We start from the raw sequence: 14,805 nt of genomic DNA, 5'->3' as shown, positions 1-14,805 counted from the left end.
GTACTCGGCTTACAGAGTAAGCCAGCTGGCACAATGCTCCATGCTGATGATTATCAGATTTCATGTCAACTATGTTTACCATCACAGTTTTGCATATTTCAATGCTAACTTTTTCTAATTCCCACCATACACAGCTGAGGCTGATGGGAATGTAATGCATTTTGCAGGCATTTGGTCATGAATCAAAGTACTGGATGATTATAATTTTGACCCATCCAATAGTTGCCTCGACATTCAGACTGGTCGCATTCAACATTCGTAGCTATACCTACAAATATAATGCCCCATAATTCATAGATATCCCACAAAGTTATTTTGTATATTATGCACGTAATCATGAACAAGGAAGTATAAAGACAGCAAAAGACCATTGCAGGGCTGCAAGGAGGCAATCCTTCAGCCAGGAAGCCGCTGTTCGTTCCTCATGTGAAACGAGAAGACATCATGGATTTATGCGCTCTTAGCCTGTCATTTATCAGGCAGGAGTGATGTTTCAGCAAAGTGTCACCACTATCTCCTGCTGTCTGCCATTTCAGCAGGAACTATCACACTGGCCACATAAAGCAGAGCCTTGTACTGTTAATCAGCACAATTGTGAAAACTGTGAAAACTCTTGTCAAAAGGAGATGCCGATGTTTCCATAACACTCTCCAGATTCAACCACTCTTATTGTTTATCCTACTCAGATCAGGGTAACCTCACAAAAATACTAAATCACGGTTTTAACTCTACTTTTCTAAATGACTCATGTAGGAAAAGTGGTCATTTTTAAAATACTGCAGATCTTAATAAATTCAAGACCACAATGTATTACTTTGGTAGTAAACTCCCTCCGGCAACCCTCCCAAAAGAAAACAACAAAATAATGTCTGCTCCGCATCCCATTGGACATCTGGCAACCAGCCAGAACTAAACCACTGTATGAAGAAGCCACATGTGGAAATGCTCTCTCTGCTGTCTACAATGTTCTCCCAACCCCATCCAAATATTTACCATCTGTCTCTGCTGTTATTTGGCCCTGATTTTACCTCAGAATATGCAGCCTGGTTTCAGCTGCTCAGAACAGAACTAGTTTGGAAGCAGTCATCAGAACAGCATGTTTGTTTTGTTGGAGAGATCTGGACAATTAGGCAAGCTTGGCCTGTTGAGAGCAGGCTTATCTCAATGATACTTAGCTTTTTGTGTCTGAGTGATGGCCAGGGTTAAAGGTAATCACTCAGCAGTATAGGCCCTGTCAGTCAAAGAAGTTAAGTTAAGGCATATCTCCCTAAAACGTAAGGATTGAACCCAGAAATCTTCCATGGATTCATTGCTAGGTCAGGTACAATAGATATAGCTACCGGCATCAGTTTAAGAACTGACTGAAATGGAGCTAAGAAAATGAAGGAAAAAAAAACTATTGCATGTACCCACGGCTTTGATGCCACAACACCTGGACTCTCCCATAGCTTCATCTCTGACTGCCGGTCAGTAGAGGTTGTTCCATCTTGGTGTAAATGAGGCTGGATCATGAAGCCACAATCAATAGCTTTTAAGTGGCGTTACAGTTGTTTGATTCCTGGTGAGAGAATATTGAAATCAATAAGTTCTCAGTTTCTCCACAATAACGATAATGAATCAGTGGAGAGATGAGAAAATAAATGCCTGTAGAGTTCCTCGTCTAGTGTGTCGTGCTTTGGGTCTTTTCTTCACATCGATGCGAGGACAGTTAATGACGCACAGGCTTATCCTATCATATTGATACAGGACCATCATCAATTCTTGGCCATCATGGAGCTTTCGGCTTTTAGAGCTCAACAGAAACGTATATTCAACATGTATGGAAAGAAAGTGGCTAAAAGATGTATTAATGTGCACTCACTCATAAGGCCAGTAGAAAGAAGTTTAAGACACTTCCACATTGGCTTCAGTTTTCAGAACCGGAGGTTGCCGCCTGGTCTTACTCCTTAAACTCAGATCAACATGTCTTGTTCAAGACTTTCAAGAGGAGATCTGACCATTTTTGGCCAGGTTTTGAAGTAGAGCAGGATTTAATCTTCTCTCTCGAGGACCCTTCTTTCATTCTTCACACTGCTACTTCCATTATGTTTTACGAGAAGGTGTTCTAAAGGTTACCTCCATTTTACCATTCATTGTGCCGAGACTACAAAGATATACAAGACATCTTTTGAATCTCTGGCAATGAAGATCCAAAACACCTGCAATTACCACTTCAAGATTTGAAATTTAACTCAAGAGCCATATGATCAAAGATTAAGTTAAAAGGATAATCAATCTGAACCAAAACCGATACTACTTTCTAGGCCACAGCAGTCCATGCAAGCACATTTTCTTTTGTTTGAGGTAACAATATCCCTGGAATCATTCCACCTAGATAGTGTAGAAGCAGATTGCTGTGCAGCTGGAACATTCTCCCCAGCTGATCGTGGATCGACACTGGCAGCTTTTCAAAGATACTGGGCTGTTGCCACACTGAATCTCCTGGGACTGGGGCTTATTCACAGGGAGCTCCAGCCACTGCTGCTTGTACCAGCATGCACCTTGGCTGACCTGATTGTGCTCGTCTCCCCCTGAGTGGGCTCTGCTGAATCATGCTGTGGTATATATTTTTTTTTCTTCTTTTTAAGGGTTTCTACTCCGGAATGCAGAGTTGTCTTGTTCATCGGAATCCAAGATGGCCGCTTGATGGCAGCCTCGATTTTTCGCTCGTGTTTTTATTTTTGCTCTTGTGTTTTTCACTTCTTTTTGCCTGTTTGTTTAGGTTGCTAGCTCTGTGGTCACAAACACAAGACTAGCACCTTGAATATATTTAAACACTCGACTAACCTCAGAAGAGTAATTAGCCCGCTAGCCCGAAGACTTCCGGGTTTAGTCCAATTGTTGTTTTTGTCCTGCAACTGGAACGGCTGGTCTTCTCACCCCTGGCTGCCACGTCGCTAGCCATCACAAGCCCACCTGATCTTTCCGTTCCGGTGCGGTGAGCAGACCTGGTTTGGTCTCCGCTAGCCACCACTGCACCAGGTGGACCTCCATTCTCTGGGCAGGATCGTCAGGCTAACAGGCTGGTAGCCCCTCCAGGCTACCACTCTCTCCTCACCGGACTGCTGGCGTCTTCCCGCTGGTATGCTGTGGATCATCTCGCTGATTCTCCTGGGCTGCACATTGCTTCTCATCTCGCGGACGACGGGCTCTCGGTCACAGGCTGGCGCTAGCTTAACGCTACTACTCCGCCACCGGACCATGCCGCCGCTGTACTCCGCGTCGGCGCTTTGATAACCACCTGCGCTCGGACTGCATGGACATTCTGAAACAACATGGAATACTTCGCTGAGGCCATCCTTCACACAGAGGCTCTGGCCGCATGTTCATCTACAACTTCACGTCCCAAAACTCCATCCCATCCCTGTGGTCCTGTCGCAATCGTACTTCCTCGTTACGTCATCACAACAAACCACACGTGACTTGGTCCAATCTCCGTCCCCTTCCTCAGTCCTCACAGCCTATCACAACGCAACGTCACCTGAAACTGGCCTTGCTCAACACCCGCTCACTCAATAACAAAAGCCTCCTTCTGAATGAATTCATAATGGACAGTAATCTTGATTTTCTCTGCCTCACTGAAACATGGCATAAACCCCTGGACTATTTCTCACTCAACCAGACCACCCCCACAGGATTCACATACACATATAAACCTCGTCCAGAGGGGCGGGGAGGTGGTGTTGCTGCTGTCCACCGGGAGGACATTAAAACAACCACCATTCCCATTCCTGCCGTTCATTCTTTTGAACATATTGCCCTCAAACGCTCTGGTCCGACTCCTCTGGTAATTGTTGTTATTTACCGCCCCCCCAAGCCAAACCCCTCCTTCCTCTCTGATTTTCTGACCCAGCTCTGTGCAATTTCACCTGCCGTTCTCCTCCTTGGTCATTTTAACATCCATATTGATGACACGGAATGTAAACCTGCCATAGAATTCCTAGAACTGCTACAATGCATCAACTTCACACAACACATCAACTTCCCCACTCACAGCCGAGGTCACATCCCGGATTTGTTCTGCTCCACTGGTCTCACAATACTTCAGCTCTCCAGCCTCAACCTCAATATCTCCGACCACCTGGCTATCACCATGGACATCGGCATCCCTATCCCCATCCCAAGAACCAAGCGCAACATATCCTTCAGAAATCTCAAAACTATTTCCCCCACAACTCTTTCAGCCTCTCTTGCCAGTACCATGTCGGCCTCCCCTTTCCCACTGTCTGATAATCCCTCCGATCTCGTAAATTACTACAATAACACACTCTCCTCCTGTCTTGATCAGCAGGCTCCTATTAAAACCCAAACTGTCTCATTCACTCACTCAGCTCCTTGGTATACTCCTGATCTCCACCACATGAAATCCCGTAAGCGCCAGCTTGAAAGACTCTGCAGGAAAACTGGTTTAACAGTCCATCTCCAAGCCCACTCTGACTACCTTCAACAATATAATGACGCTCTCATCTCAGCCCGGACCACCTACTACTCACACCTCATACACGCTGGCTCCTCCAACCCAAAGGCTCTCTTCTCAACAATAAACAAGCTTCTCAAACCCAGGGACAACACCTCCAAATCCTTTACAGTCGACAAGTGCAACTCTTTCCTTTCATTTTTCAATACAAAAATTGATATAATTTACAGCAACCTGAAGACCTCACCCGCACTTTCCATTTCTTCACCCCCTCTCCCCATATTCACCCCTCAGCCCCTTTCTCAGTTCTCCCCTGTGTCCCCTTTGGAGCTCTCTTCATTCACAACAGGAATGAGAAGCTCCACCTGTATTCTGGATCCCATACCATCTACTCTCACCAAGGAATGTCTCCCAGCCATTGCTCCACTCATCATAGCAATAATCAGCTCCTCCCTCAACTCCCGCTCAGTCCCCGACACACTTAAACTGGCTGCTGTCACCCCCATCCTCAAGAAACCTGGACTCGACCATGAGCAATTTCCGGCCCATCTCAAATCTTCCCTTCCTGTCAAAAATACTGGAACGCGTCGTCGCTGCACAACTCAAAACCCACCTCAGTTCCAACGATCTGTTCGAGCCATTTCAATCTGGTTTCCGCTCACAGCACCGAAACAGCCCTTCTCAAAGTCACCAATGACCTCCTCCTCTCCTCAGACTCTGGCCACCTCAACATTCTCCTTCTCCTGGATCTCACTGCAGCCTTCGACACCATCAACCACAACATCCTTCTCTCCCGCCTCGAATCGTCCCTCAACATCACCGGAACTGCTCTCTCCTGGCTCAAATCATATCTAACAAACAGACAACAATTCATCAGCATCAGCAACTGCACCTCCTCCACTGCTCCTCTGTCTCAGGGCGTCCCCCAGGGTTCGGTGCTTGGTCCTCTTCTGTTCATCCTCTACCTGCTCCCTCTTGGAAACATCATACGTCAACACGGTCTCCTCTTCCACTGCTACGCTGATGATGTCCAGCTCTACATCTCCACAAAAGCCATTATCACTACTACTCACTCCACTCTGACCAACTGCCTCACTGACATTAAATCATGGATGCAAGCCAACTTTCTCAAACTCAACTGTGATAAATCGGATATGATCATCATAGGCCCCAAATCTCTCACCAAAACCAGTCACAACTTCTGCCTCACCATTGACAACTCCACTCTGTCTCCCTCCCTTCACATCCGCAACCTCGGAGTCATGTTTGACAGCAACCTCTCATTTGAACATCACATCAAACAAATCACCAGAACCTCCTTCTCCCACCTAAAAAACATTGCCCGTCTCCGCCCATCACTTTCCTCATCTGCTGCTGAAACTTTAATCCACGCCTTCATCACCTCCAGAATTGACTATTGCAATAGTATTCTTTATGGCACATCTTCCAAAATCCTAAACACACTCCAATACATCCAGAACTCTGCTGCTCCCCTGCTCATCCACTCCCGTTCCCGTGATCACATCACCCCTGTTCTCCAGAGCCTTCACTGGCTCCCCGTCCCACAACGGATCCAATACAAAATCCTTCTCCTCACTCACAAAGCCCTCCATAATCAGGCCCCCTCCTATCTCACCGACCTGCTCCACCACCACACTCCATCCCGTCAGCTCCGCTCCTCTGATGCCAATCTCCTGTCCATCCCACATAGGACCAAGCACCGGACGTGGGGTGACAGAGCCTTCTCCATATCTGCCCCCTCCCTCTGGAACTCTCATCCGAGACTGCACTGATCTTTGCTCATTCAAATCGCAAATCAAAACCCACCTGTTCAGAACTGCTTTTAATGTGTGATTGTTTTCTGTTTTCTTATCAGGGTCCGAGTGACTCAAAGTCCCTATTTATTTGTTTTACCTGTATTTTAGCTATTCTTATTTATTTATTTTTAGCTTTTAGGATGTTTTAATTATGTGAAGTGTCTTTGAGTATTCTGAAAAGCGCTATATAAATTAAATGCATTATTATTATTATTATTATTATTGTTCTTTTAGATCAGGGCCATTTAGTTTTAAAGGAACTTGTGATGGTGAGCTCATAATGCGGGTCAGACAGGACAACATATGCAGCATTTCTAAAGTAAAACATTAAAATAGACAAAACACCATGAGTAGAAAAGAAAAGTATCAAACGGGTTGAAAAGCTCTTGGTGAAATGTATCAGTATTCTAATGCTAATCGCTGCTAGAGAGCTAAATTGACAGTCCATATTATTCCTTTGCTATCCCTTCAGCGTTCACGTTGCACTAATAGTGCTACTTTAGCATAAATATACCATACCAGCAGTGTTATTTGTGCTTATTGTGAGCCATATTCCATATGCACTTTTTACTTGTAAAAGATATAAACCAACTTAAATTGAATAGCACCAGATATTTTATCAGTGCTGTCTGCTGTTGTCAGCCAGAGGAGAGGGCAAAACTACAGACACTCATTGTCAGCGTTGGAGCAGCTGATGATATGATATTGATTAATTTCTGGTTTATTCTATAGGGTTAGACACAGCATACTGTACACAGACAAACTGAAAACGGCTACCTGAGGTATCAGAGCTCACTGTAGTCACCATGGCGACTGTCACACACCTTCTCCGGTCACCTCACCACCTGCACATGAGGACCGTGTAGAATAGCAAAGTGTGGAAATGAAGCCAGTGACAGCTCTCACACACTTATAGCCCTAATCATAGTGCCATAAGAAAGTATCAATGCATAAATAAGTATATACTGTTCAACTATCAAACTTAATTCTTTAAAAAATAATATCCACAGTGGTGGATACCCTAATTGTCAGTCATTTTGGAAGCAATCAGTGTGATTGCTGTAAAGGTATAAATACTGAGGGGGCACACTGATGTGATATGCTGCACACTAGATACTATGGGACTGTCAATGAAGTATGGAACAAGTGTTCAGAGACCACCTCATCCACAAGCACTTTGATTTCTGTTGCAAAACCAAAATGCTTTTCTTGATCTTCCCCTCGGTAGTCGGCGTGATTCCCCGTAAAGATTGGCTGATCAACAGCTCATCTCTATGCATCGGCATTCATGAGGTGCTTTGCATTGATCATTTGGTGTGTAGCGGGTGGGATGTGAGGCTGAATCAGCTGCACACATTTCCAGGTTGATTAAGGATTTATGAAAGGAAATGGCTCACTGGCAGGCGTACGCAAGGTTTAAAAGATCTGAATATTTTTTGCCATACGTGCGTTTCCTCTTCTTGTACGTACTCACACATTTAGTGTGGGTCCTACGCACTCTTTCATAAAGGAGACCCCTTGGTGTTTTCATGTTAACTGCGGTTATTTATTACTTTGTTTGTACTAGAGTAATTCTCCAGCTTAACCATTGTTTACCTGTAATCCCTTCAAAAGAAGGACATTTCATTAGGACCTTGTCTTGGATAACCTAGGAGGGCAAATCTGTAAAAAGTCATATGTGAATGGACTGTTTCAGTTAAGTCATCTTCTAAACGTAGTCAGTGGCATTTAAATGTTGATTTATTAAGTATATTTGGTTATGGTGTAAACAAATAAGGCAGCAAGTGAGCTAATGAGTAAGTAGAAAAGGATTTGTATGTTCATATTGTTTAAGGTGTATAAAAAGGGGTCAAAAAAACAAACCTTTTTTAAATGCCTATTGTTATATATGGCAATTCATCTAATTGTAAATTAAGTATGTTCATTAAGTTATTGATTATACATTTTAAGATATACTAAATGAACAAAACAAGTTAATGATGCCTAATGTTAGAAAAAGACAGAACATAATTCTTTTGAACTACCAAGATTCTGTGACGGCCCAGTGAGAGAGTGGGCGCTCATGGAAGCGTTCATTGAGACACCAGATGTACCAGATAGTATGATGCCCCATCCACACACACAACGTCAAGGGAATGTTGCTCACAGCAGAGCTGAAGGTCAACGGTGAGAGGGGCACCTTCATAGTAAATTCGACCGGTGCCATTCATGTTCCGTTACTGTCACCTCAAATCATTGTGCTATTAGCAAGCTAGCTAGCAAACAAGCCAGCCACTAAATGCTTCATCCAAACACTTTTGTCACAGCGTAGGAAAGCACATCAGCAACTCTGATTTAACAGATTTCGTAATGTGATGACGGCTTAATTTCAAGTCTGCAGAAAAGATGTTGAGTTGTGCTGTGATTGTAATGCTACCCTGGTTACGCATCTGGTTGTCATAGCCTCCCTTCCAGTATTGCTCATGTTTTTTCACGTTGAAGAGTTTTTTTAATTATCTTAACTTCAATCAAAACCCTGGACTTTAGGCACTTGTTAAAGAGGTCCGTTTGTTGTCATTAAACCCATAATGACAGGAAGGCAGCACTGTATCATTTCCGTCAGACAGCTGATTCGGGACAAAGCCCTCGTGACGCAGCCTGAGGTCCCTTTTGATTACGCTGAGCAGTACTTCATCTTGTATTATCTGACCCAATAGAAGAGGCTGTAAATCTTCCAGCAAATGAATATTTCTCCTTGTTAATGAGCATGTTAACCGATGCCTTAGAGGTAATATACCTTAAGGTCTGAGGCTTCTGGACGAGAGCAGACTAGCTTCATGTAACTGCAGTGATCCCATCATGCAGGCATAAAGTCTGGCTCTTCCCTTCTGTCTGTCCTCTCTCTGAAGATTGATCTGGAGCATGCCAAGCAGACCGCTCAGCCTCCTCTCTGTTTCCTAATCATACCACATATTCTTTGCTCAGTCTGACCTAGTGCATGGTTAAACTAGTGCTTACATACATTGTGGTCACTTATGGGTATTGCAACATATGAGTCTCCAGCCCATCAATCTATGTGCTTCTCTCTCTTTAACTTTGTTTGACTATTGGTCCCCGTATATTGTTTTCTTAAACTAATATCATCAGTAGGGGAATTGTTGCCCAATCCTAGTGAGAAACCCAAAAGGTGAACACAACATGAATCTGTTTATATAGATTGAAAGAAAAGCAGAAATCCAAAGCTTGACAGGCCTTGCCTTGCCTCATCAGTTACTAATGGATGATTACACAGTCTCTGTTGGGGAAGTGGTTTAGCAAATGGTCACATGAGTCCACTATTGCCAAAGATATTGCAAAATGAAGGGATAGGTTTACAGTGGAGGAACACAATGCAGATTGTATGAAGACAAAAGATAACGAATGATTTAACCACATTGCACCCTCGTACTGTAATAAAAGGAGAACCAGTCGTAGTAAACAACTTCATAACATAATATGTGATGGGCTGACAGGACGACCCTGTGCTGCTACAGTGTTTTCATTCAACATGAAATCGGTGACTTCCTGTGTAGATATTCCGTACGTTTTTTTATTAATCCTGACGGATCCGGGAGTAGTCATTTGTGGTTACTGTGTGGCTGAGGCCGACAAGAGTGCATCGCATCCACCTCTTTCCCTACTATGTGTCTATTTGCACTTCTTCCTCTGGTCCCATCCAGCCCCCTCAGGGGGAAAATACATGACACCAGGAGCAGAGCTTGATTTTCCTGGCATGCGTCCAGGAGCCTCCTTTTCAGTAAAATGTATACAGCCTAATATCACAAAGGAAAGGCTTCACAATGTGTACAGCATACGACACCCTCGCATCAGAAAAGGAAAAGCTCACTCTCCCAAAACACAAAGAAAGAAACATCATGGAGAGCCACAGAGGAGGGATCCCACTCAGGATTGTCATAAGTGCAAGGGATGTCATGTCTACTGAAGGCATAATACTATTACCACCTGGCCCTTGTATATGACTATGACTTTTGGCAGATGCCCCCTGAACTGAAACTGGAAGCTGGTTCCACAGGTGAGGAGTTTGGTAGCTGAAGGCTCTGACTCCCATTTGACTTTGGAAGACTGTAGAAAACACAACTGCACTCTGGGAGGGCAGTGCTCTAGTGGGGTAATATGGAAATTTGATCTCAATGTCAAGCCCTAAATGGTGCCTGTCCATTTGTAGGCCAGAGGAAGGATTTTTTTATACTTGATTTTTACAGGAAGCCAATGCAGATATGCAAATTCCGGAGTAACATGGTCTCTGTTCTTAGTTTTATTTCAGTATACATGTAACATCATTCTGGATTAACTGGAGAGTCTTACGCAACTTAATAGAGCAGCCTGGTAACAGGGAATTGCAGATATTTAGTCTCAAGGTAAAATTGCACGGAAACATTTTTCGCCATCGTATTGGATGGTCCTGATTTGTACAATATTAGGTCGGTAAAAAACAAACAGTCCTTAAAGTTAGTTTAATGCGAGAGTTAACATATTTCAATCAAAGATGACTAAGATTCTTTCAGGTGGTACTGAATGACAAGGGGGCAATAATTGAGTAATCATAAGAGCATTTATTTCAGAAGTTTTCAGGTCCAAGTAATAACTTCAGTTTTGTCTGAATATATATCAGGAGGTTGCAGGTCATCCAGGTTTGTATGTCCTTAAGGCAGGACTTGGTGGGTTTTTTTCTGGCTTGATCGATAGATATAATTGAGTATCATCTGAAAGTTTATGGAGTGTTTCCTGATAATATTGATTATATTTTCCAGTTTCTTAAATAGGATGTGTCAATGGTGTTGAATGCAGCACTAAGACAAGTACAGAGAGTCCTTTTTCGTCATTAGTCATTTTCACCAGTGCGGATTCTGCACTCTGATTCACTCTGAATCCTGACTGAAAGTCCTCAAATAAATTATGTAGAAAGTCACAACTGATTGGCGACTACTTTCTCAAGAATCTGAGTGAGGCAGAAAGGTTAGAGATCAGTCTGTAGTTAGCCAACGCCTCTGGATCAGGAGTGGACTTCTTAAGGTTTAACTACAGCTACTTTGAAGGACTGTGGTACATGCCCGTTTGTAAAGACACATTGATAATATCTAGTAGAGACACCCTCGTGGGGATGGGATCGAGGAGACGGGTGGATGGCTTAGATGTAGAAATTGATTAAATCAATCAAGATAGTCTAAATACATATCCGGTTTTACAGCTGTTTCTAAGGTTCCTGTATTTGAGAATAGCTTGGTACAAGTTGAGGGTATGAGGTGATTCATGATATCTCTAATAGTTAGTTTAATCATTAAAGAAGTTCATGAAGCCCCATGAGTGCTATAAAAGTATTTTTTAAGGAATGATCCAGTAAATCTTCGCCATGGTAATCCAGATGATGAAGTCATTGAATCTCAATGACTTTTCGGAGCTCTAAACCTCTAAACCTGGTCCTTTGTTTTTCCAGGTCTTTAAAGGTGAATTTCAGCTACCAGATTTCCTAAAAGAACAATCGCAGGTACAGTAACATTTCTGCCTGTTGTTGAGCTTTTTATTTTTATTTCTCCAAATCCAGTTATTTTTTATTTTCTTGAGTTAAACCATCTGCGACTCAGTTGAAGATCTCCATACAGATTTCCATCTGCTCACATTTACACATCTCTTGTTTTTTACTTTAGTTTCTTGCCACTCAATGCAGCTTGTTGTTTTCTGGTCTCCGTTTCATGGTTGTCTTCATGTTTTGGTCTATTGTTTGTTAGTCTCTTTGTGTTGCCTTGTTGTTTCTTGGTTTAAATGGCTGATGTTGGCTGAAGAACACGTGTGCCCCCCGCTGGTAGTCGGATGGACCTGCATCTGCTTTTTGTATGTTTTATGAAGAGTGTCTGCATTTGATTTGCTGATGATGCCTTCATTCCATGAGGTTGGAAATGCAATAAATGGCTGACCGTGGGTATCTTCTTAGCGTATTCTGGCATTTCCTTACTTTGTCACAATGCTGCCTGTCATCCAGAGAGCACACATTAACTTATGTCTGTATGCTGTCTGCATATGATCCTCATACAGATTCAGAAGTCTGCAGAGAGACCCAACCCCAGTTAGAAGAAGCGGGAATGTCGTCACCTCGGCACACAGGTACAGCTCCTCCACTGCATTTACCTGCGCGTGTTACTTTATCAATCAAGATGTTATACATTAAACACACAGTGAGCTTATAAAATATGTGGCGCTGCATGTTTGTGGACAAGATGATAGTCACAAATATTTTAACATTTAACTGGTTATGAAACAGCCTCGATTTAATACACCTGCCTTTTATGACCAACATAAATAAACAAGACAGTCTATTTCTATAAAGTATTCTCAATGCTTGTCATCAGTGCCAACGGGTTGGATTCTGCACGAAATCCAATAAAATCATACATTTCAAAATAACAATTATGTTTTACAATCAACACATGAAATAATGAAGGAATTTGCCACTAGCTCACATTTGTCTCCGCAGGCTACCTACCATTTTTTTTTAAGGCTTTTTATACTCTTTTATGCATTTTGAAGCAAGAAATCAACTATTTTGAGTTAAAATATCGACAATTATTAAAAAAAGTTGGATAATGGAAACTTTGCTCCAATGTTTTCTGGAAGCTTGCGTCTGCCGGGGTCGTTAGCCGACCGCCAGTCGGGGTCACAACTGTCACAAATGCAAACTTAAGAGATTATTGTTAGGTTTGGGTTATTAGACACTTGTAATAATAATGCTAAGTATTAGTGTTTTATTATTCTACATATTCCCATATTGCTACCATTTCTAATAATAGTATCAATAATATATATTTGGATAAAACAATATTCAGTTTATTTTGTGTAGCCCAATATCACAAATTTGCCCCAGAGGGCTTTGCAATCTGTACACATACGACATCCCTGTCCCAGGACCTCCACATCGGATCAGGGAAAAACTCCCCAAAAATAACATTTCACAGGGAAAAAAGGGAAGAAACCTTCAGGAGAGCAACAGAGGAGGATCCCTCACCCCGAATGGACAGAAGCAATAGATGTCATGTGTACAGAATGAACAGCATTACAGAGTTACATAAACACATTCAATGAATATGACAATGTATGAATGGATCCTCCACAATCCATGAAACAGGTGCTTGGAGGGTGATTTTGTTTCAGGTATTTTCCAAAATGTCTGAACTTTTCCTTTTTTTTTTTTTTAATGGCCAGTATGTCGTGGTTAGTGGACAACTGACTTAAAGCATTAGCAACAACAGTGTTTTCAGCCTTTGATTATTACTTCTGACTTAAGGTTATCACACACTGTGCTACCAACGCAGACCGTAACGTGTCCCGTCTCTGAACAGGACCCGAGGAGCAGTGGAATCCTGGAAATCGTGTCGCCCATCTCACCGTCTGGAAGGCCTCGGAAAGTTTTAAAGGTCACTGCAGGACCGTCTCCTCACCAGAGAACTCTTGGCCTTCGATGTTGTGGAAAAAATAGTACTAATAACTTCTCACAACCACAGAATGTCTGCTGATTGTTTTGTTTTTTTTCTCAGTGATTTTTACAAAAATAATTTCTCGCTATGTAGGATACAATCCCTGTGATTCTGTTGTAAGAAACTGCAGTGACTCAATATCGCAAGAAGCATTTATGAATGATAAAATTAGCTTTTGGAAGATGCCATACCTATTTTAATGTTACTTTTTTCATGCCTTTGTATTGTGAAATGTCATGGGTACTGACATGATAAACATTTTTTTTTTTTTTTTTTTTAAACCTGTTGTCAGTCTGGTTTTATTTGCTATTCTGTAAAATGAAACGAAGATGGAGAGGAGAGTAAAAATAACTAAACATGGAAATTACATTTAAAACTCTATGTCCTAATAATTCAGTTCTAAGTCCAAAATGCTCGCTTCATGAGCCTGGACGGAGGTTGTGTGGCATCATTCTTTACATGCACAAGGCTGGAATACCAACCTAGCAAAGGAAGCATCAGACCTCAAGGGGCCAGAGGTTCACAGTGGGTCATAAGGAATTTGATCACTTGCTAATGTGAAGGGAATTTGCACTCATTAAGTGGACTATTAAATCAATTAAATATTACATGAAGTAAGAGGGGACCTGCTGTGCATGTGTTGTTGACTCTAGTTTGTACTTTGCTTCATATTTCTCAATAAACTTAATTGGTGGTATGATTCCAGCAGAGAATCGCGTTGTAGCACCGTGGTTCATGTCTGAGTGTCCGTCTCTGGATTATCAGGCCGTTTACAATGTAAAACATTTGACAGGATTTCATCACATTAGGCAAATTTACATGATTTAGATTTTAAACCTGCATTAATTGATTGTTGGTTAATTGGGCAGTGCAACACTTTTCACTTTTCAAAAGATCTAGAGAGTAATGAGTTGCTTATTTACACATCCAGTGGACACAGCAACATTTAGAGTTGTGTTTTGTGTCCACCTGACACATGCACTGCCAATATTGTCTCATCTCCAGCAACTCCTGCGTTAAACATCTG

At 42.4% G+C, this 14,805-nt stretch overlaps 1 protein-coding gene across 2 annotated transcripts in view; it reads left to right on the top strand.

The window, feature by feature from the left end:
• The window catches only part of tpst1 (tyrosylprotein sulfotransferase 1), a 39,866-nt gene extending 25,365 nt beyond the window's left edge, over positions 1-14,501 (top strand). The window contains exons 5-7 of one of the 2 annotated variants that reach the window (XM_034528644.1): positions 11,747-11,797; positions 12,343-12,411; positions 13,644-14,501. In XM_034528644.1, the coding sequence (XP_034384535.1) occupies positions 11,747-11,797; positions 12,343-12,378 (87 nt within the window). In that variant the 3' untranslated portion in view covers positions 12,379-12,411; positions 13,644-14,501. The remainder of the gene's footprint in view (positions 1-11,746; positions 11,798-12,342; positions 12,412-13,643) is intronic. The other variant, XM_034528645.1, reaches the window with a different exon arrangement.
• Positions 14,502-14,805: the final 304 nt, after the last annotated feature.

This window comes from Cyclopterus lumpus, chromosome 25, assembly GCF_009769545.1.
Source record: "Cyclopterus lumpus isolate fCycLum1 chromosome 25, fCycLum1.pri, whole genome shotgun sequence".
Classification (NCBI taxonomy): Eukaryota; Metazoa; Chordata; class Actinopteri; order Perciformes; family Cyclopteridae; genus Cyclopterus; species Cyclopterus lumpus.
Note: the sequence above shows the minus strand (reverse complement) of the source record. Positions and strands in the feature narration are given on the sequence as shown.